This window comes from Corvus moneduloides, chromosome 20, assembly GCF_009650955.1.
Source record: "Corvus moneduloides isolate bCorMon1 chromosome 20, bCorMon1.pri, whole genome shotgun sequence".
In the NCBI taxonomy this organism is placed as follows: domain Eukaryota; kingdom Metazoa; phylum Chordata; class Aves; order Passeriformes; family Corvidae; genus Corvus; species Corvus moneduloides.
The window spans coordinates 3963745-3987025 of record NC_045495.1 but is presented as its reverse complement, the minus strand read 5'-3'; the positions used below and the strand labels follow the sequence as shown (position 1 = coordinate 3987025).

The following is a 23281-nucleotide window of genomic DNA, read 5'->3' as shown; positions in this document are numbered from 1 at the left end:
ACACTCAGTCTTTGCAAATTCCACAATGCTCAACCTTTAAAAAGCAGAGAGGAAATCATTAATATATCAAATTCTTTACATTGCTTAACCTGAATCTGTGTTCAACGGTATAATTACGAGTTGCAAATTATTACCTAGCATTTGTGAGAAAAATAACAACAAAAAAAAGGGGGTATCCAAGCAACTACATTGTACAGCATGTCTGGATGCAGCAGCATCTGCGTTGGCACTTGCAGGCTGCTATTGCGTAACCCTGGATTCAAGCAGGAGCACAGCCGGGGAGGCTCTGCTCTATTGCAGTGACATATCTAGAACAGAAGTGGCTGGTAGGGCTTTAACAGCAGGAGTTTAGACTCTAGATCAGAAGAGGAATTGGCAGCAAAGTCCCTTCACCTCTAGCCTCCGTTTGGGTAAGGAAAAACCCCCAAGTGTTTCAGGCAAAACTTCAAAAGGAATTGCTGGGACAGCTTTCTGTGCATGCAGGACACAAAGCAGAGTCTGTGGAGAGCAGAGGGAAAGGAACGCCTGAAGATATTCCCTGGCAAGACACTGCAGAGAGAATCACAAGGTACAGAGCGTACTCCTTGTTCACATCCGCGGTCCCTGGGATGCACAACAGCCTCCCAGCTGCCCCACTTCTGGCAGGGGACCACTGCTGCTAAAACTGGGACATAATGGTTATTATAAACTACACAGAATCACTCACTTCTTCACAAAATACACCCAGGTATTAGTCTCATGTGGTTGGAATTAAAGCCAGAGCCATTTTCTTGCCTGACACAAGCTGGTTTATAGGCTCTCATACGTTATTTCTCTACAGTAGAGCTCTGCCTACACTCTTACTGCACTCCATGCCTACAGCAACTGGAGATCCAAGGGTATAGGGAGTTTCTGAGGGACCAAAAGCAAGGCAGAAAATATAACACCTCCTCAACAGAGGCTGAAGAAAAAAAAGAAAAAAGGAAAATGAAGCTAGGGAGCAGAACAGGGTTTTCTGGATGAGTCAAATTCTAGCAGAACAATGTTGCATAACGAGTGCCCCTTGACTTTTGTTATTTCTCCTAGCCAGCTCCTCCAAAAATTTATTTGTTATTGTTTATTTGGGTATCAGTCCAAATTGCTGTGGGAGGAGAGAAAAGGAGAAGAGGATATGCTGTCGAGCTATTAATTCTAGCACTGTAGTCATTTAGCACTCTCCCACTATTAGCGAATCAGTGCCCTGTTTACTGCAACACTCTCTAGAGCCAGCCTGAAAGTTAAATACAAAACCAGATGTTAATTAGTCCCTTGCAAAAGTGACTCCAGCACTGTTTCTCCTCAGCCAGGATGAATTCTGCCTTTGCTTATTTACCCACTGCTCAGTCCAGACCAGCAGAGTTGTGTCACGTCTCTCTGGAACAGGAAGGAGCCGGGGAAGCAGGCGCCCAGCGAGCAGCACACAGCTGGGAGCATCACTGCTGAAACTTAAGCCTCTGCAAAACATTATATTGCAATAAAGGCCAGGCTGTGTCAAAAGCCAGGAGTGACTGTGGCCACCATCCATCCTCCCGTTCTCCCAGGATAGAAGTCACTTTTCTACACGAATGCATCAGTAACAGGAGAAAAGCTGTACTCAAGCAGAATGTGGGGTTATGTTTGGTTATTTCCCCCTCTCAGGAAGGGAGCACCACTGGCAGAGGTTACAGCTTGACCTGTCAAAGGGACACACGTACAGCCACCTGCCCTCACTCTGTGCCAAACCTGGCTGTTCCCTGGGGCAGGAATGGTTGAGGCAGAAGCTCATTGTCCAGAACAGCCTTTAACAGGACAGAAACACAGTGCTAAAGGCAAAGGAACCACATCAGTCTTGGCACAAGCCTGGATTTGCCTGACCCCAGGAAGTTCAATGGTTGTATCAGATTTGCAGCCCTGTGGTACTTGTCTGTATAATCCCAACCTCCTTTGTGCCATCTGTTTCCCCTTCGGCAGACTGGCCATTAGAGACTCAATGCTAAAACTCGTGTCTCCTTAGTAACAGGTTTTTGTTGATCTCTCCCACGCCTCCAAATCTTTCTATCAATCCAGTAATCTAGCAGGATTTTCCCTGCAGGGGATACATAACAGCATCAGCAGAAAAAAAAAAATATATGGGACGACAGAAACACTTTAAGGCAAGGGTAGAAGGTGTAAAAGGGGAGTGCATGAAGCTACAAGAGTTACAAGTCGATGGAAACCAGATGTTCTCGTTATATTGGAGCAAGCCACCAACATACCTTCGAAGTGTCAGGTTTGAGAGCACATCAAAGCATCTGAGCAGTCAGTCCTTCACTAGTTTTTTTGTTAAAGAGTTGCCAATTGTGAACAATTTTCCATCAATACACATATCCTCAGAGAAAACACCCTACATGAAGCCTGCAGCCTTAAGACCATCTTCTCCAAGACCTCAAAGGTAAAAACACTGTCAATCTCAACGCTGTGCAGGTAAGGAAGGACTGTATTCTCAGTCTACAGAGACTGGCTCTCTTACTGCAGATTTTAAGTCACTGATTGCTGGCTGGTTTTGGTTCCTTAATCCTTAAATCCCCACACTCTCTTCTTGAGGTTAATCCAGTTAAAACTCTCCTTTCCCTTTGGCTAGTGCCTTGCATAAATAACCACCTGAAGAGCAGAGCTGCAGAAGCCAATGCTCGGAGTATGGCACTTCCCAGAACTCTGTCCCACTGCAAGAGACAGCGTAAAGTTCTTGCTGCTGCCTATGCCAGAAAAGGAAATCAAGATTAGCTAGGTAAGGGCAAAAGGCACTCCTTATGGATTGCTTAAATCAGCAGGAATCAATCATTCAGTCCAATCCAAATCCCACAGTTGCTTTCTGCCTTAAGATAACTAGAAACAGGTTTATGCTATACTAAGATAAAGCAGCCTTAAACCCGAGTAAGCCCTTATGCGAAAACCTCCTTTTTTTGGGAGGAAAGGAGAACTTGCCTTTGAGGTCAGCTCTAAATGAGCTACAATTATAGCCATATAGGCCATGTGGGATTTGGAAAAGCAACACGGATCAGTGAAAGAAAATCACCTCTGTAGACTCTGCCTGGCTGGTCTGGCCCAGGCAGCTCCCTTGGCACTGAGCCCGTAGGCAGGAGAGTGAAAGCAGCACTAGGACAGGGAGCCAGCCCTGACCCTCAGCCTGCCAGGAGAGGCCAGTGCCATACACAGTCCAGCACATGCAGACCACGCGGATGGTCTCACTACGCACAAAACATCAACAGTCTGACCCAGCAATGATGTGTATTTGCTGAGTAGAAAAACAAAACACAGCCAGTGAAAGAGGAATTTGACTCCTACAGTGCAGAGAAAGCCAGGACAAGTGAGTGAGTGAAAGTGTGTCCTTTCTGACAGGTGAGACCCTACCCACTTCCAGTGCCACTCGTTCCCGGGGTGAGAGCCCTGCACAATGCAGCACCATCTCCTGGGCAGGCGGTGAGTGGGTGCAAGAGAAAACCTTAAGCTAGGACAGTTTTTAGGTCAGCAACACAACCGACCACACGGATCCTGCCCCTGCAGCCCCCACGTGTATCTGCGTGTCTCATTCCTATTGTGAAGCTGGGCCAGACACTCCGGGGCAGCAGGCACTGCCTGCCAGACTCAAAACACTACACACGGGCTCCCTGGTGCTTGCCAAGCTCTCCAAGCCATGCACTGGAGCCAGGACTCGGACCATAAGCTCTTTGTGTTCCTGGTCATTCACAACCAAGAGAAAGAGAAATCTGGTTTTGAGGGCTGTTTATCAGCCTAATGCTTCCAAGATCCTCAGTCTCGAGAGCAGAGAAAATGAACAGCCCCCTCAGCTGGCTGCCTAACCAAAGAGACAGCAAGCAGGACATGCATGCTGCCCTCCCAGGGTAAAGCAGTCCCACTGAGGTGAGGAGTGTGGGGTAGGAGGACAAAGCAAGGAGCCTGCACAGCTCTGCAGTGCAGCACGTTTCGAACTCCATTCACGCAGATACGGAAAGCCGCCGCTCGGTCTCTGGTGCATATTTAAATGCTCATTCTGAATGGCCGATTAGTCAGAAGTGGAATGTTTCTGCATTCACGGACGAGCTATTCTAAGATTACATTATACTCTCTGCTTCCATTAATAGGTACAAATAAAAAAAAGGAAAGGCGTTACACCCAGCGATGCATTTGTCTCAGACTTGAGTGTTGCACGTCCAAAGTCCCAGCGCCAGCACAGGGAAGTTGATGAGTTCTGTTACTGACAGGCCACATTCTTCTTCACAACTCCAGAGATCACCCAGGCTTGCCAAATCTTGACAGAACAAGTCAAATCTCTGGGTTCACTGGCCACCTTTGCTGCAGGCCTGTCAACCTGCATCTTCTAGAAACCTCTGTGGAAGTCACCAAACTGAAAGAAGTTAAACCAGCCTGGAGCAGCATCTCATGTGCCCTGCTGCTCCAGAGGAGGCTGACCCAGATACTTTCACTCCAGACACCACTTTCCCTGCTCATGTTGCTCCCCAGCGCTGCCTTCACCCAACCATAACCTGTGCACATCTATACCCTCTAGCCTCTGGATCCCATTCTAGGCCCTGAAGGACCACAGATATTTGACAAGCTGAAAGTTCACAGGAATTCATTTGGGAGAAAATCGAGAACTCTCAGGTTTTTTAAGCTAACAGAACTCAAATCACTAAATGCTGTTGAGCTTTCATGAAAAACAAAGGCAGTTTTAGGGAAAATACACATTTACATTTGGCCAAGACCAACCCCTCCCAATCTCTCCTGCATGTGCTAGGAATGCAGCTATATCCGTAACATTCACACACAATCATCCATCAACTCCTACATTCAGATTTGTTTCTTCCACCCTCTCCAAGCCTGGACTGCGATATCAGTGTTTGATCAGTGTGGTTTTCTGAGAGGGGAATTGGAGGAGTTAAGAAGGCAAGCATGGATGCAAACATTTTGCCAAACACCACACAGAAGTTCCATGCCAATGCCACAATGGATATTATTTTAAATCCAAAAATCAATAATCTTAACACAGGGCAGATTGAGTAGAGTCAGTTTTCTGTCAAATGTTTTGCTTTCACTAACAGGTTTATTCAGATCATTTTGAAGATCAAAACCACAGAATCCAACAGGTACAGGTATAATAAATCTCATTAAAAGCAGAGCAGGTCAGCCCTCTGATGAACTTAAGCTGTAGATCCTTCTAATGCTCTTGCAGAAAGCTTGGGTGACCAGCCAAACGAGGATTCCCTCAGCTCACAAATCCACATCTTCTGAGCCAAGTGGAAATACTGTATGAGCTAAGGAAAACAGAGTTTTGTGTGTGGGTTGGTTTTTTTTTAAAACAATGTGAAGAGAAAGCAAAATGTCTCAAATTATGCAGCAAAAATAAGAGTCAGAGCTGAAAATAAAATCCAACTTGGAGGAAAAAAGGTGATATAAAAACATTGTATTAAACCAATGTTACTTTGATGTTGGATTCAAATCTAAAGAAATTCTTAGCCCACGCAGACATAACAACTACAAAAAAACCCTGATAGTATGGGAACTCTATAGAGTACAGCTCTGCTGAAACATGATTTACAAAAATGCAGAGGGGGAAATGCAGAGGACTGAACAGCAGTGGCAGCACATACACACATATGTGTGTATGCGTGTATATCTATATATATATATGTGAAAAACAGCATTACATCGTGTCAGGAAAATAAATAGAAGGATGTCCAAATGCTGGAAAATGCTGCTTAAAACAAACCTAATATGAATTCTGACCTTGAGTCCTCAGTCCTGGGAGGGCTCTGCTTCCCCTGGACACAGACATCACAGGCAGGCAGTGGGACAAGGAGCTGGAGACTCACTGACAGCACTTTTAGTGCTCCAAAACTTTGGCCATTGTGAAGAAACCAAAAGTTCTTGGCACAGATGCAGTCATTTCAACTTTGTTCATTTTACTGCAGTAATAAAGATACTGCTTTACAGATGCCACAGTTGATACACGCAAAAAATGTGGATCAGAAAGACAGTTTCTAACTTTCTCAGTTAAAGCACACCCACCCACCAAGGATTAAAAAAATCTCTTCCCCCAAGATGCCAAGATATTTCTTTTACCAAAGCATTGGGTTTTCCTGGTTTTTAACAAGGATAGTAAGAGAAAAACTCAGCTTCTAATGCAGAAAACACTTCTGTGAAACTATGGAAGAGGCAGAAAATCCTGGGTTGCATTTAACTAGGGAACAAGGTCACAAATTAAGCAGTCTGAGAATTTCTGGTAGCTTAGCCCTGAATTAGCTCCCCCACCATTTTTTTTTTTCTCCCAACCCCCTCCACTACTTAGCTTAAAATGCAAGACCAACAAGAACACATGATACAGCCTGCATTGGTACGGCAAATAAATATATGGCTAAAGTCACAGCAGCACATTCTTCAGAGCTCACAAACCATCGCATGACAAACATCACAAGAAGTCAATTTACTAAACTCAATTTAAACTTGAAGAAGTTAATAATAATAAAAAAAACCACAATGGGAATGTCTTTTAAAAAAGGGAGAAGCTGCACTTGAAAAGAGAGCAACAAACAACAAAGCCAAGATCAGCTCTCATGTTATTTGAAACTTTTGATTTCTAGTGCTACACATGCAAGCCAGTATTGCTTACAAGTCCCAGATAAATACTTGTAGTTACACAGCTTACAGCAAATAAAAAAGCTGACCAGCAGCTTATCAATAAGTGAAGACCTTATCAATAAGCCTCTCACAAACATACAAATACTGAATTTTATTGCAAGTACTTGAGCTAAATCTTTTCTGATTCCACGTCTGAAAACCAGCAGCCTGTTCATCTGCTATAAAGCTTATAGGTACAAGTGACTTTTTTTTCAAGAAGAAGACGTGCAAGGCACAATCCTCCTTAGCTGTCACAAAATATTGACAGCTGTTCAGAACACACACAAGCTCTGCTTCCAGCTCCAAGCAGACAAATGGAAATAAAAGCCAAACTGCCTCTTAACAAGATGTCATTGTACAAACTGATGTTCATGCTTTACCTGTATTGATTTCTGTACCAGGACAAAAGATTTTGTTTTTTCATTTCATAAGAGCCATTTTCATTGGAAAAGTCTCAAAGCTATACTAACATTTTATCCTGACAATTTAATTAGGGATTGGTCCAATTCTAGTGCTAAACATTCAGGGATCCTGAAAGCTCTTAACTGTTTAAAAAGGTTGCAGTGATCTGCAGGGCCATCATCAAACAGATCACTGTAGACTCATCCTTGGGATTAAGTCATCTCTATTTGTGAGCCCTTATGTGATGATCTGTTACAGAGCGTAAGTACTGCATGAAAGCCTCTTCAAGGCCTTCACCACCATCTGTGAATTACATTATTAACAATGGTATGAACTTCCTAAGAGCATCTGGTTCTCTCCCCACCCCCTTCTCAAATCACTGGGAAGAGCTCTTCAGTATCAAAACAGGCACAGGCAAAGCTGTTTTCCTCTTTTCCATGCTTCCCTACCTCCTCCCACCCTTCAGCAGCAGAGGATAGATGGGGCTCAGCTCTCCATTTCCATGCCCTGCATGTTTTCTGCACAACCCTTGTTATTGTTAAATAAAGATGGACTAAAACAACTCCATGATGTGTATACCACAGGCATTTTGCTGGGAAAAGCGGAAGTTTATTTCATGGTTTTGCAGAGGCAGCATCTGAAGCATGCTCAGAGCTGTGCTGAGGCACAACGGGGACTGCACAGTCCCACCCCACAACTCACTTCCCACCAGGACAATTCCTGACATTAACCAAAGCCAGGCAGCAGCCACTCAGCCAGCTTCAACAGTTACTGCTGTAGCAATAACTTTCTAGATGCAAAGAAGTATTTTGTTATCCCAATTCTTCTCCCACCAAGGATGTTTCAGAAGTTTATTCTGAAATCATGCCAGCTTCTTGTAAACAAGGAGGAGGAAGAAGCAGCATCACCCGGTACACTGGAGCACACTCCCCACTGAACTTTGCATAGAGTTCACATCAACCAGCCTCCTTGGCTGCTCTACAGGATCATTTACTCTTGCAGGAACAGAGCCTTCCTATCTTGTTCTCTACTGCTTGCTCTTCAAACTCAGCTTCTCCTCTTGCTCTATAAGTAGGGCTCCTCGTTGCCTCAACTCTCTGGGCTCATCAGCAGCCGTTTTTCCATTCTGTTTTGCACAATATCATTCTTTAGTTGCACAACAGTTTGCAATTCAGGCATCGTTACAGCCCTGTAACAGACAGCATCTTCCTCTGTCTTAAGTTAGCAGCAGTGTTTCTTGAAAGAAAAGAGCAACATTATGGGCAGCTCCATAAAGACTTGTATTCAGAAGGAAACAGAATCCAAAGCTAACAATCCTGCAATGTGCAGTAACAGGCAGAAAATACTGGGCGGGGAGGAGGAAGACAAAACTGTTTATGCACATATGCACACAAACCCTTCTAACAAACCGTTTCGCTTATGCCCATGTTTCAAATAAACAAATAATCACACACATGTTGAGGTGCTCGGACAGCTGCATCTAGAAGGTGCTACTACTGTAATTAAAGGTAAATACAAAATTTCTCCAAGTTTACAATATAATAGGCAAGTGTTTGAGGTCACCATCAGTCCATGCTCTTTGTGTGGGTTTTAAGAGGAAGTCTGCAGTTAACTGCTGACCTCAAGCTACAGGAGGGGAGGAAGCTTCCAGGGCCGTTCTGCCAGGGTTTAATCTCATTATGGTCCCTCAGCTTTGGAGTCAGGCAGGTTGAGATGAAGATGGACTACTACCCAAACTCCTGGGAAAGCACAGGGCTCTGGTTTTACACAGCCATTTAAAAAAATCAAGGGAGCCACAAGAAAATTAAGCAAGTTTTATGAGTGGCTTTAGACAGATGGTTTGACAACAGAATCTTGTCTTATTCCCTACAGTTTACTGGGAGTGGTGTAGGGAGAAGAAAAGTGAAGAAACTGGCAAGTCTTAGAGCAAATTAGTGGCAATTAGAGATAGGCTCTGCCAAGCCCAGCTCCCAGCATACAGTGGGAGCACAGCATCGTATCAACAGGATCTTTATAACACTGGTATCTGGAATGGTAGCAACTAAAATGGGAACGAATTCCCATCTTTCAAACAGTATGTACAGGTGACCATGTAATCAAATTAATTAATATTTTGTTAAATCAGTGCATTGAATATTATCCGATGAGCTCATTTTTGGAGGCAGTTCAATGCCTCACTTCTAGGACTGATGTCAGTGTCACATGCTTGGAGAGGATCAGTCTGCAGCTGGATATTTTAAAGCCTTCTATTAGGAGCACAGAAAAGTCAGCGGATTTCAACAGCATCAACTAATGAATTTTTGTTTTATCACAACAGTTTAGTCACCAGACCCCACTCTCAGTATCTCTGTGAGAATATCAGGCCATTTCAGACACTAGACGGAAACCGAAGAGCGCAGCAATTGAGTTCTTTCAACAGAGAAAGTTGTGTTTCAACAGAAAAGGAAATTAACAAAAAGACAAGAAACAGGAAACTCTGATTCTGACTTGCTCCTGATAAAATAATTAACCTTTGAGAAACTAAACTCAGCAGCTGTAAAAATACATAAACAAACAAACAGTAGCAGAGCAAAGGGTGTTGAGCATCAGTAGCACAAACGCTCCAAGCAACAACATTCAACCCTGAGTTCAAATCCCTTTCACTCACAGACCAACTGTGATGTCATCTTTTATTCTGACATAATGCAGGATGTCACTGAAGTTCAGTGGCAAGTGTTCATGCAGGATCTGTGAAGTCTCCGCACTTTGATGCTCGCTGCTTGCACTTTGTACCAACAAGCAGGAACAGATTTGCATTACACAAATAAGCAGTGTCTTTATTGTGCAACCGCATGCGACTTTTTTGGAGAAAAACAATGCTCAAATACAAGGAGTGCTGTGTGCATCAGGCTGCAGAGTGGGTGGCAGTGATGTTGTCAGAAAGCGCTCAGCACCGCTTACCTCCACACCCATTGACTTCAGCAGGAGGCTACATACGAAAAGTCTCTGAAGATGAAGCTGAAGTGTTCCCTAACCCATGGCGCTGTCCATACACTATACTTAAGAAAGAGACAAAACAAAAACCACAGAAGTGAAGCAGCATGAAATTGCAGGGTTTGGGTTTTTACTTTTTAAAGACTCTTGCAGTCCCTGTTCCAGTTAAGAAACCCATCAGTTGTGAGCAAGCCCTTCCCCATACTGCCTGAGCCTTTGCCATGTCTGGAGTGTAGGATGAGAACCATGGTGTTTAATGCATGTTTAGAGTGCTCCCAGAAGACCTTAGATGAAGATGCCTTTAAGTTTCATGGGCAACTCAGCTGTTAAATTGTTCAGTGAGGCTGCCTACGTTAGTCAGGGGCTGTACCAAACACAGAGACTGCACATACAGCACAGGACACGGCCCATTTTACAGATCCCTGGGGGCTTCTCTCCATAAAGTTCACAAACTGTGCATCTGTTTCATGGACAGTTCGGTTCACCCCCACCCAGGCTACTAATTTAATTTGTAATAGTTTGAAGAACAGGAGAGTCAAAGGCACGAAGCCCTAAACCTCCATGAACATGAAGCCCCACACACAGGATTGCAGAGCAAGGAGCTGCTCAGATCCCTCCAGAGGAACTGGCAGAGACCAGGTATTTGAACTTCAGCGTGTAACAGACCCTCCTTGCACTCTGTGAACTTACAGGTGGATAAATGGGTTTGGTGCACAGGCCGCAGATGGGGTCAGGGAAGGCTTCTATAACCAAGACAAACTCACAGTACTCCTAGCAGTTAACTCCAGAGGCGTGTGACTATTTTCAGATAGTAGCTTTTATCCCAGCTGAAGAAAGAAAAGACTAAAGGAAATAACAAGATCCTTACATGTCCAAGCTCTTATTTAGCTGCTTGTGGTTCAGCAAGGCATTCCCTCTCATTTTAAGATGAGGCTTATAAATTTAGTGTACCTCAAAGATTTTAAAGTGAGCAGAATGCATCCTTCATTCCAGACTATCCCATCTGCAGCCAGAATTCCTCCACACAGAATTCCTTTTTTTTTTTTCAGAGGTTTGAAGCTATTTGGCAGTTGTATGAAGCTCGGACCAGCCTGCACATTTCTCTCTCTCTCCTTTATTTTTTAAATTTTAGACTTAATGTAGCATGTACTCTCAGAAAGCTTTACAATGCAGCCTTTTGTAGTTAACTTGCTCCAAGCTGGGCCACTGCCAGGTTGTTATCAATGACATTTTAAGGCAGATGAATGAAGTTCTTATTACGGTGACAAGCAGAATTGTGATATGGCACATGCATACAGTGAAAGAAGAGAGCTTGCTATTAGTTTGTCAGGTTAATAAATAAATAGCGATTTCATGAATAAAAGCCTTTTATTAGGAAACAAATGAACAAAATTAATATTTATAAAGCTTTAGTGGTTTAGAGCACCCTTTAAAATAAGATTATTCATTTCAGTCACAGCCACCACCATGGATTAGAGATTCTTGAACACAGCTTCCCCTCCTAATTCTCTTATCATAGCAATGCAAGGCAGAAGCAAAGCTCTGCCTTCTGAACTGTTCAGCCCAGACTCAGTTTGAGATTGACAATATTGAAGGCCCATGACAGCAAACATTTCTGTTACATCTTCAGGACTGCACCTGTTGGAAGAACTGTTGGTTCCTTATCACAGCAGGAAGTTCTCACGTTTTACACAGCGTGCTTCCACACCACACAGAGCACTGAACCCGTGCCAAGCCATGAAGAGCAACGCTCCACATTAGACAAACTACCAGCACTCAGCCAGGAAATCACTCCCCATCTGCCCCAAGGAAAGAGTCTGCACTAAAGCCCCACTGGTATCTCTCATCCTTCAGGATTCTTCAGCATCTCCCACAGCATGTGCAAAGAATGTTCACCACCAAAGTGAAGTTTAAGAAGTGAAGTATGTCCAGGATGTCCCACTTCACAGTGAGCAAATGAAATTCTGACACGCACAGATCGCTTCTCACCTCAAGCTGTTTTTGCCACGTACTCACTTTGGCTCAAGGCATTCCGTGCTCATCTGTCCTCAAATCAAACTTGCAAGTTTAAACTTTAAACAAGATGAGTAATTTTGGGTTGGGTTTTGTGGGGCTGTTTTGTAGCAAGGGGGCTCTTTAGTTTTGGTTCTTTTGGGGTTTTTTACTACTTTACTTTTTAAAATGGGGCACTTCTCAAATTCAGGACCAAGATGTAAGCAAGTGCTCAAGCTTAAAAAATTTATTTTGGCTCATGCCATCTTCTCCTCAAATATTAAAAAAAGGTTCTCCAACTTTTCCCTTCTCCTCAAGGCAAAGTCGAGTTTGAAATTCCTCAGTCATACGAGAACCAGATAGAAACTGCCCCAAAATAACCATCTCAGCCATGTACGGTCAAGATGAACATATCTAAGTTAAACAGAGCTTCCTCCCCAACAGAGCAGTTTCTGGTTTATGTGTAAAGGAGAAAAAATTCCACTTCAAGGACCAGAAGTGTGGGTTGCAGAAGCATGTGGCACAGTTGTTATCTTTGCAGCATGAAGCACAAGTTGAAACCAGGGATCTGTAAAGTGTACGTGAAAAATATTCATTTCACCCACTGAGACTATGCAAACTCTATTCCAGTCATACTATAAACGTTAACTAGTAGTACCTTCCCTTGCCTTAAAGTATCCTACAGCTATGCCCAACTTTTGGGAAGGGGGTTGAAAATATGCTCTGCACATATTGGTTTTCACTTATAATTTCTTATTTGAGATTCAGGAGCAGAGCAGAAGCTGCACAGAAGGACAATTCCCTCCCAGCACCAAGACAGCCACACAGAGAAGTGCTGGGGGATGCAGTGGCAGGCAAATACTAAAAGCAAGAGATAATATATTAGTATTTGATTCCCATGTGCAACTGTACTGACAACTTTATGCAATATTAAACTTGACCCACACTACAGAGGTAGCTGCTGTCTCAAGATTCATTAAGAGGTGGAATTCAGGCTTACACACTCTATTAACTGCTGCAGAACCAAAATACTACCAAGGAGGAAGAAACACCACAAAGAACAAAAAGTTCTAAGTTGTCCTGTTTCACTTCACTTTTTGAAGTCACAAGCTTGCTCCCCCATGTAAGCTGAAACAACTCAGCTGAAAAAAACAACAGAGCAAACTCCCAGTAACGAAACTCACTAGATGTTCCAAAAGAAAAATATTTGTTCAGAGAGTGAATTAAATCGTTGTCAACCATTCTGCAGTGTGAAAGGGCAAAGGGGAGGGCTGTCATTTCAACCTTTGCACTTCACTCAGGAAGACAATATAGCACCTAGGTAGTTGTTTCCTACCACATCTTGAAGCACTGTATTTAAATACAGTGGTTACAGCATCTCTGAAAAACATGCCCAGAGCTGTTTGTCTTTAAACTATTTAAAACTGTTGAGGAGGACTTCGGAAAGCAAAACAAAAGCAGAAAACAACAGAAACAAAGAACAAAAAAAGAATCAATCCTTATTCCAGAAACACCTTTATCTCGTCACCTAGCATTTCCTCTTGTACCTACGTTTAGCTCCTGTCCGTAGGTCAGAGAGCTGAGTCACTTCCCTGCCTGCCCCACAGCTACTCATGAGCTAAATTTTCAGTGTGACACCCTGTTTCCTATTGAAGATGCTCCAGGACTCAGAACTACTGCAAGGGAACAGCAGGCTCCAAAGGATACCTGCTACTGTACAAGAAGCTCAGAGACATCAGCTGACTCTGCAGTCCGTTCAGGAGCTTCAGAGACCTGTGGGAAACTCCATTTTTAGATGGATTGAGTGAAAGGGTTGGTCCTGCACCATTCTGAAGAGTCAGACTACCTCTAACTACCAACCAGCTCTCCTTTGGAAAGCAAAGCATGCAAGGCACATGCCCTATCCCTCCCTCTCATCATCGTGTAAAAAGGGTAGAGATGAAAAGCCTGACATACTTTGTTTCAGAGGGTTTTTTTCTGAAGAATCCTAATGTACACATTTCTCAGATGTCAGCTGTTGAAGCTAAACCAAGCCAGTTGAACAAGTCTTAAAAGTTCTTGCTGCAATTTAAAATATGATAGCTCTGTACATCAAAACACAAGGGACATGGTAGCAGCCAGTGAGAATAGGACAGCCACAGTTCCCTGGTACAGGACTGGCTTTCCACATCAAAATTCACTCTTTGGATATTTAATTAAGTTACAAGTTGCAGACCAACTCCTGAGACAACATCTCCGGAATTTACTTCTCCAAGATCCCCTGTGCTTCTCCATTTGCAGAGCAGTGGAAAGCTCAAGCACCAAAGCCACCTCCTGGGCTGTGGTATGAGCTCAGAACAGAGACAGTATGATCTGCGATAAAACACCTCTTTCAAAACAGGTCAGATGAAATATTCTAATGTCTTTGATTACTTCAATACAAGGAATTTACACTGTGGCCTTAAGTTCCCCGGTAATTTCACCCTGAAACAGCCCCCACCAATACAGTAACTTCATTATTTCCATGAAGCCTCAGTTTAGGAGTCCCTTGGGAGGAAGAGGAGGAGCAGTGCACCCAAGAGAAGCGAGTCGCCACAAGCACAAGGCATTTCAGCGAGTGGAGTGCCACGGGCGTTCCATTTACCGGGGCCATAAGGAGTTCACGTCACAGGGCATTTGCCAGGAGTTTCATGATCGCTGGCATGCACAGCAAGGGTGCGTCTCACCATGGAAGCAACAAGCTGTTAAACTGTGTGACTCATCTCACAGCAACGTTTTCTGCCTTCCGAGAGGAGAGCAGCCTGCAATGAGCAACGCTGATAAGATGCATATTCAGAAGAATTATATTTGGGCAAAAAGCTACTGACACATTCAAACCCGTATATACAGAAACCTGCCCAAATGCTGACTAAAACACGTGAACACACGCTGCAATATTTTAGTATTGTGATAAGACATTTTGCAGATGGTTGGGTTGACAGTAATTTAATCAATTTATATGGCCCAAAAATGGTTTTCAGCCTCGACAATTTTTTATCCCTTTAAACAAAGTGCTCTGGGAACAGCTTCCAGCCCAAAAGTAAGAAAAAGTGCCTGCCTTGTTTAAATCACTGGCTACTTCCAATAGGTATCACTTCTTTTTTCTCCTACTTCCAAGATTCCCCTTCTATGCAAAAGATATGAGCTTCATTGTCGCTACCTAATAATCAAATTAAAAGGACACTCAGGCAAATCAATGGCACAGAGAGGAGATATCTTTAATTCAGTGGCTGAACTAAACAACTGGAACACCTGGAGCAGGCAGCTGACCAGCCTAAGTGCTCTTGAGTGGCAGGGCCAGTTCATATGAAGGCAGCACTAGTCACAAACCAGCAGGTCCATTTGTACTTCTTGCTACTGGCATCAGCAAGAGTCAGACGCGAAGACTGCAAAGCCTTCAACAGCCCCCTCGCTTCAGCTGCTCCCGGGAGGATGTGGTTTGTTGTGACTGAAGAATGAAACCTTGAGCTGCAGGCTGTGATCAGGGAGCAGCTACACTGAGCTAAGCTGCCCAAAGGCTATTTTCCTTTTTTTTTTTCATTTCCCAAGACAGAAGAGTTACAGCTTTAGATCTTTCAGGATTTTTTCCAGTAACTGGAAATCCTCAGGCATTACCCCTGCATAAAGGCAGCTCTCTTACAGTAAAATATTTCCAGCAGACTGCTTTGTGGATGGCAGTGTCCACTCAAAATAGCATTTTCCACTAAAATAAACATGCCACTGGCTCCCAGAATGGCTGTAGATGCTACTGTACCCCGTCCTTTTCAACTTAATTTTCATTTCTTAAACAGCAAGAATCAATACTGGTCAGATAATGACTCACTACAGCATCACAAGCTATTTTCATTTTCAAATTACAAGCTCCTTTTCAAAACACAAGAATTTATGTGCCACTGGAACTCAAGAGGTGAAAACTGAAATCAAGCTATCATTGAGATATGCTACAAAAGAAGTTAGATCCCTTAAAAAAAAATATTTTCATGCACTCTGCAAGTTTTAAGAATGTTTCTCTATGGTTCTCAGCGAGGCTCCAATTCCACTGTCATCATCCTTCTTCTCAGCTGCAAATACTGTCCTCACCTCTAAGGGGACATTGCATTTCATGCACATCCTAGAGGAAACCTGGTAAGTGTGTATACAACAGGCAGCAGATATTCCAGAGAAGGACAAGTCTTCTGTCACAGTTTAACCATCAAACTGCTTTAGGAACAGGAGAGTCTTGTCACACATGAATGCATTTACACACACAAAAATTATCTGTGCTCCAACAGCCTGGTCTTGTCCAGCTGGAGAGAAATCATCTTTTAACAACACAGCATCACACCCAGCAAGAGATGGAGGCCTTCTGGTTCCCTCACAGGACTTTCAGCAGAAGAAGTTTGAAAGACAGGAAGTTACAGATCACCTCACTGAAACAGTTTTATCTCCCAAATGGTGACAGCTGGCACCAGAGGAAACAGGTACCTGTAGGGCACTGCAAGATTTGCCTAAAGCAGGAATCAGCTCAATCTTCTGTGCCACTGCCTCCAAAAACTTCAGTTTTCAGAATGAACTCTGGCTATACCTGAAAGACATCAGCTGAAGAAAACCAAAAAACAACAGACGATCATTAATGATCAGAGCATCTTTAAATATTAGGCAACCCTAAGTATTTCATAAGAAGCTTCTGATCTCCCAGCTACATTGTAGTTGCCTCTAAAAATCAACTCTCCATAACCTTATCCATGCAGCAGCACTCAAGACCTTAATTTATTTAAAAAAAAAAAAAAAAGGAAAATAGAAAACCAAGTTCTACGTGAGATAGACTGGACTTATCAATGATGAAGTAAACTAAAAATTACCACATTGTTTAACAGCAATTACAGGACTAGAGGTAGAGAAATGTTGTATTTAGCTTCCCCATAAAGAAGTGGGGAAAATATTTCCTGTATGTTCTACCAGCAAGGAGCTTCCAAGCACAACATCACAGACACTCCCAAACACATTTCCAGGACTCTACTTCCTGCTCAAGCTGTTCTCCTAGGATTAAGGAGGGGAAGTCCAATGGTTTAAGTTTTAACTTGCTTTAGCATATTTTTTTTCCCAAACTGCGCATTTTAGAACAATATATAAACAGCATATCCTCTCTTTTTGGGTCAGTCGGTCCCTTCCAATAAAAGCATATTGTCTCCCTGAGGGTGGGGAAGATAAGTGAACTGTGAGAGCAGCCAGGGCCAGATTGCCTGCCCAGCTTCTTCACTTCTCAGGAAAGAGATATAATAAACAAAAGGAAAACAACACTTTCCAGAAATTAGATACAATTTTGGTAACAGCATAAAAATACTTTAAAAGGCCAAGTTTCAATAGATTATTTCCCAATGCAGGTAATTATCAGCCAAGAACTGCCTTGAACAACAACACATCAGCATTAGCACCAAGGAGCTCATGGCATCTTTGTATTTTACTGTAGCATGGTCCTGTCTGCCACCACTTTCTGTGAACATGGCACATCAGAAGACAACTGTTCTGCTGTAAGAATTGAAGACTGCAGTCTTATTTCTCAAGAGTGACTGCATAACCAAAGGCCAAAACAAACAGCAAAAGTCTGGACAGACAATTAAAGGAATTTTACAAGTCATCAAGCAACCAGAGGGCTGTAAATGTATAATCAACACTTTGCATGAACTACCCTGAAATGAATGCTCATGAGATGCTCTGTGGCAATGAGAACAAGATAAAAACCTATAAATAAAAGCCATCCAATTTCAGTGATTCAGATCAGCTATTCCCCTGAATCCGTAAGAGCCAATTATAACAGTTTATAGGGCACACTTAATGTGAAAAATCCAGTTTGAGGACACCAATTTCACCCTTTCTCCTTGTCTGATAAGTTTATCTCTGAAGCAAAAAGACATGCAGCAATTTAAAAAGAGAATCCATTTCTGTCCTCAAAATTCTTAGTGCCCTGGAAACAGAATTAGACTTAGCCATATGCTTGCACACTGACACGCTTCTCCCTTGCCCACAAGTTGAAGCAGCAAAGTTCCAGCAGTTACCAGATAATCTTTGCTCAGAAACAGCAAGGACACCCTTATTCTACTCATAAAATTATTCAGAGAGATGAGCTGTCATGTAAAGAGGTAACTTGGAGATAGTCACCAGTCTGTACAGAAGGAAGTTACCGTCAGTTTACAACAGATTGGTTGACACAATTGGACTTAAAAGAATCAAGTCCTCCTGCTGCAGTTGACAGGGGTCCACGAGAATGGCAAGCGTGGCAGGCTCACAGGACCGAAGCCTTCCTAAGGACTAAAAATGCGTCTGCCCTGCTCACAAACCCTCAGCAGCCGAGGAGGGAGAATCATCTGAAATGATACCAAAGTTTTGATTAAGAAACAAGAAGTTTGTGGCAGAGGAGGAACACACACGAGCTCTAATGGAAGGAGGGAGAAACGACCCACCCCAGATATCTAAAAGGCTAAAAGGGCAGCCAGATCCTGAAGTGTGGCTAGGAAGTTGCAACAGGAAATGCAGAAGTGTTCAAAATAGCAGTTAAGATTGTGATGAAAATCAAGTTCACTTTATACTGCAAGAGAAGTCTGAGAAAGTGGAAGTAATTATGAAGACCAAAACCAGGCCAGGAATTTGTCACACACTTATTTCTGAGTAGGGCACCAAGGCTGTAAAACCACCACTGGTACAGAGTACACCTCCATATCATGGCATGGGAGAAAGAGAATATAGATACATAAACCTAAGGCTGCATCCTATCAGGTTCCACAGGGAGTTATTTTTATATTTAAAAAATAAGTAGTATCCAAATATCAGCACGATTTCAATTTAATTTAATTGGTTGGGAAACAGCCTGGCTGTTCCAGATGGAAAAGCTTTAGAGAACACAACTAATTGTTCATATATATATAAAATATTTAACAAAAGGAGGGTCTGTGCATCCAAGTGGGAGAAAGAAGGAAGATGCATCCCAATGGGAGAAAGAAGGAAGATGCCAAGAGAGACCTATCTATTCTCACTAGATGTATTCACTGCTGCAAATATATGGGAAAAGGAATAGTGGAAAGGGTAAAGAAATCAGAGGGAGAAGAAATCTCTGAAATAATGCAGCACATTAATATTTATAGCAGGTAAGTATAGGTGAAATTAATCTGTGTTGCTAAGTAAACATACTTTAGGAGAGACATGGGAATGAAAGAGGGGGGAAAAAAAAAAGAGGTAAGTGTTCTGACAGCTAAAATGCTGTCAGGGCAGGCAGGACCTGTCAAGTAGCTGATCTAGTTTCAGAAGAGGTTACCTAACACAACAAGAAGTATTTTCAGAGTAGTTAGCTTTTTCTCTCCCCCCCCTACTGAGAATGGAAGCAACTGGGATTTCAACTATTCTCTTCCTCCAAACATTGGCAAACCAGGCATAGCAGCAGTATGATAATGCATGAGGTTTTTTAAGGATAAATGCTAACTTAGAACTAAGCGTACAGAAATGAAAGCAAAGCTATGCTATTTTCATTCTCATCCTTGGAAACAGCACATGAGGGTAGGTAGCAGCTTAAGGAGTTAACATGCAGGGGTTTATAATAAAGAAGTACAAACAAAACAACAGCCTGTCCCAAGTTTGAAGAGCATAGAAAGGCAGAAGCCTTCAGAGCCGCCTGCCCAACCCAGGCAGCGATGGGAACATCTGTCCTGCTGCACATCTCACTCGGGCATTTGGAATCTGGCCGTTCTGTGTCTCTCCTGGGCTTGACACAGCGCTGTGAAGATTATGTGCACCGTTCGAAAAAAAAGGGGGAGAAAACCACCTTAGCTGTGCGCAAAGGCAGAGCCCGGCACTGGAGATACCCAGAGGGTGCTGTCAGATGAGATCAGCTGAGCACGGCCGGAGCCCCAACCATGTCAGATCGCTTGCACACACGCTTCCCACATCTCCCACCACATACAATGAACACAGAATAAACCGGGCGGATTTATGGAGACAGCCCCGCGCCGCCCCATCCTTCACAGAGGGGCTGGGTATGACTGGGACCCTGCGATACTCTCGGGGCCGGGAGGGAGCTGCCCAGCCCCAGCCCGGGCCTGCTGAGGGGCACCGGGACCCCTGCCCGTCCCCTCGCTTGTCACCAGGCCATAGCACAGGGGTGTGTGAGTCCCGTTCCCGGGCACCGCGGGCCCGCATCGCCCCCGGCCCGGGGCCCGGACACCGGCGGCACCGAGGGGGGGGTGAAGCGGAGGGGTGCGGCGCATGCGCAGCGCCGCGCGCCGGACCCCAACGGCCGCCGAGCACCGCGCTGCCCCCAGCGCCCGCCGGGACTCACCGAGGCGCAGGGGCTGGAGGTGGCGCTGGGGGTAGGCGAGCGCTGCACCGTGACCAGAGCCATCGAGGCGCGGCGGGGCCCCCCCGTCCGGCCGTCCGGCGGGGGCCTCACTCCATGGCGGGGACAGGGGAGCGGAGCGGAGGTGGCGCGGCGGCGGCCGCACGGGGCGGCAGCGGCTGCAGCTCCGCGCGCGCCCGCGGCCTCTCGCCGACTGAGGCGCGGCGGGGCCGGGCCGGCCGGGCACAATGAGGCGCCAGCGCGCACGCGCCGGCTGTCAGCGCGCGCGCGGCGCCGCCCCCTGGCGGCCGCCCCGCGTTAACCCCCGCGGCGCCGGCGGCTCTTGAGGGGTCCCCGCACCCCCAGTCCCGCTCCCTGAGGGGGCCGCGATGGGCAGGAGGGTCCCGATATCTTCACCCCGGCCCCTGAGGGGTCTGGGGTGCCCTGGCATTTTCCCCCCGATCACTGAAGGGGTTTCGGCATCGCCCCCATGTCCCTCAGCCTCGTAGGTGGCTTTTATTAGTGGATGTCAGCAGGGCACCCTCAGGGTGCCTCTTGGCTGGTGATGGTTTGTGGAATCCCATCCCGCTGGGAGCTGTGACAGTGGGTATGGCAACCCCTGGTGAAAGTTGGCATTAATGGTCACATAACACAGCTTTTCCTTGGATTCGGCAGCAATAGTAACTCCATAATGAAAGCAGCATATAACACCTCTTCATACGTGAACGCACATGCCCAAACACCAAAAACCGAGTCTAATGAGTGCATCTTAAGCATTCAAACATTCCCAGATGCAGAAGTGTTTGAGGGTCTGAAACAAAGGGTCAAGTGCTATTAAACTTCGTTTGCTTTGCAGTTTCAGCCTGATGGTACCAAATTCATGGGAAGGAGGTAATTTGGATCAAGAATCTACAAAATTCGTGGGAAGAAGGTAACTGGGATCAAGAATTGTCTTGGGTATCGAATGACAACATTACATATGATAACCAGAAGCTGTTCTAAATGTTAAACAGAGCAAACTCTTTGTCAGGAGTGTGTGTCAACCCATCGATTCCATTGAAGCACATGGCTGATACTGCTGTGATCTGCTCCTCAGGCAGGCAGCACTTTATCCCTTTAAATTTAAGCACTGGAGAAGCCACATGGTCGCTCTTTAGGTTATTCTCCAGTTAAAATAATGATCAGGGAGGTTCCTGTAGCTGGGCTTGGCTGCAATGGAGAAGTCAGGCTCTCGAATGGGACATTTCGCCTCCTGGTGGACAGGCGAGGATGGAGGACAGGGATGGAGGACAAGCTCCCTAAACTGGACTAAACCGAGTTTACAGAGTGGGCTGCACAGCAAGCCAGGGTCCTGAACATGCAAATATAGGGCTGCTTCAAGGCTCCTAGCTCATGTTCAGATATGCCTGCATTGATAGAGAGGATTGATAGAAGGCTAAAGCTCCCAAAGTGTTGTAGCAGTTCCCTCACCTGAGACTGGTGTTTCATTCTGGATTTTGATCAAGTCATGCAGGGATTACTATCAAGAAGTGATTATTTAAACCAAGTTCCAAAGTAGACTTTTGTGTAATTTTTATATACCCTGTAGGTCTTCTAGGTATTTGAACAGCAAACACTTTTTAAAAACATTTACTGCAAGTAAACAATGGAGTTGCTATCTACAGTTCACTAAAAGTCCGACATATCAGTTATTAGCTACAACAACCACAGATTGTGATAGTTCTCCAGCCTCTAGAAAGGTGCAATTTGCATGTGCAGTGTTTTTTTAGCAGCAGTATTTAAATGTAGAGGAGGAAGCTATAAGGCAGATGTATTGGGATTGAAAAGAGCAATTAGAGGGCAGGCTGTGGTCACAGCATCAGGGTTGGTACAAAAAACAGACTGGAAGCCTGTGGCCTTATTCTTTCCTGTGCTGGCAGCACTGTGGTCAGCACCTGCTGCTTCAGCCCAGAGTAGCATTTAAAAGAAATGGAGCTGTACATGAGCTGGTTTTGTACGCGTTTCCAAAACTGACTATTTAATACACTGCAAACATTTCCCTGGCTAACACAACTTATTATTACTACATGTTAGGGCTTTTATTGCATAATCTTGGCATCATCTGCAAAAGACAACAGAGTGCTCCCAAAATGTATCTTACACAGAAAAAATGGAACAAAAAAAAAAGATAGGAGAGGCAATTCCAGCAAAACATCTGTGATGATATATTCAGCCCATTATTTTGTCAACAGTGCAAGTATTTGGTGGCATAATAAAAGGATACACTTTGCTTAGCAAAAACATTAAGGGGTAACAGCCAAGATAGATAGGGTACAATTAAAGGTTTGCTTAACCCACGGGATTCCACTTCCAGAAAAATAAAAATAGAGCTGTTTTGATCCCTCCTTCTAAGTTCTAGTTGTATGTTCTTGTTTGGGGGTCGAAAAAAAAATCACTTTTTTTTTTAAATTTATGTTTCATTCTCAGAAAGTTTTGTAAGTTAATCATAATGGCAACAGAATTCTGCATTGCAAAGGGGAAAAACCAAGCCCACCTGGGAGAAGAGATAACAGGAATTAATCATGTGCAAACTGCTTTGAGGAAAAAGTGCACAATCCAGTTTAAAGCCTCATTTTAAATTACTCCTGTGCACTAATTTTCTGCTTCATTTTGTTAACATAATTGATGCTAGACTTCAACACATCTTAGAAATGCACAGCATTGAGCATATTTCCTTCTGATATGTTTCTCCAAATAAACAGCAAAGAAATGATAATTTATTACAGTGTATTTTTCACATGAAAGCTGACCCCTCTATTTCAAGGTTTCTTACAGGCTGTCCCATGAAATGGAGACTAATAGAGGGCAGGGTACCTTGCAGCTGTTCCAGTGACAAATACCATAGATAAAGTCACAGTTCAGTTTTCCTGCAGGTAGGCAATCCAAAGACTATGCCACTTCCAG

General features: G+C 44.2%; 1 protein-coding gene across 2 annotated transcripts in view; it reads right to left on the bottom strand.

Annotated features, from left to right (window-relative positions):
- The window catches only part of SSH2 (slingshot protein phosphatase 2), an 88227-nt gene extending 67685 nt beyond the window's left edge, over positions 1-20542 (bottom strand). The window contains exons 1-2 of one of the 2 annotated variants that reach the window (XM_032129634.1): positions 20342-20361; positions 9994-10091 (exon numbers count right to left, since the gene is read on the bottom strand). In XM_032129634.1, the coding sequence (XP_031985525.1) occupies positions 9994-10005 (12 nt within the window). In that variant the 5' untranslated portion in view covers positions 10006-10091; positions 20342-20361. Of the gene's footprint in view, positions 1-9993; positions 10092-20341 lie in introns of both variants that reach the window. The other variant, XM_032129633.1, reaches the window with a different exon arrangement.
- Between the last annotated feature and the right edge of the window lie 2739 nt (positions 20543-23281).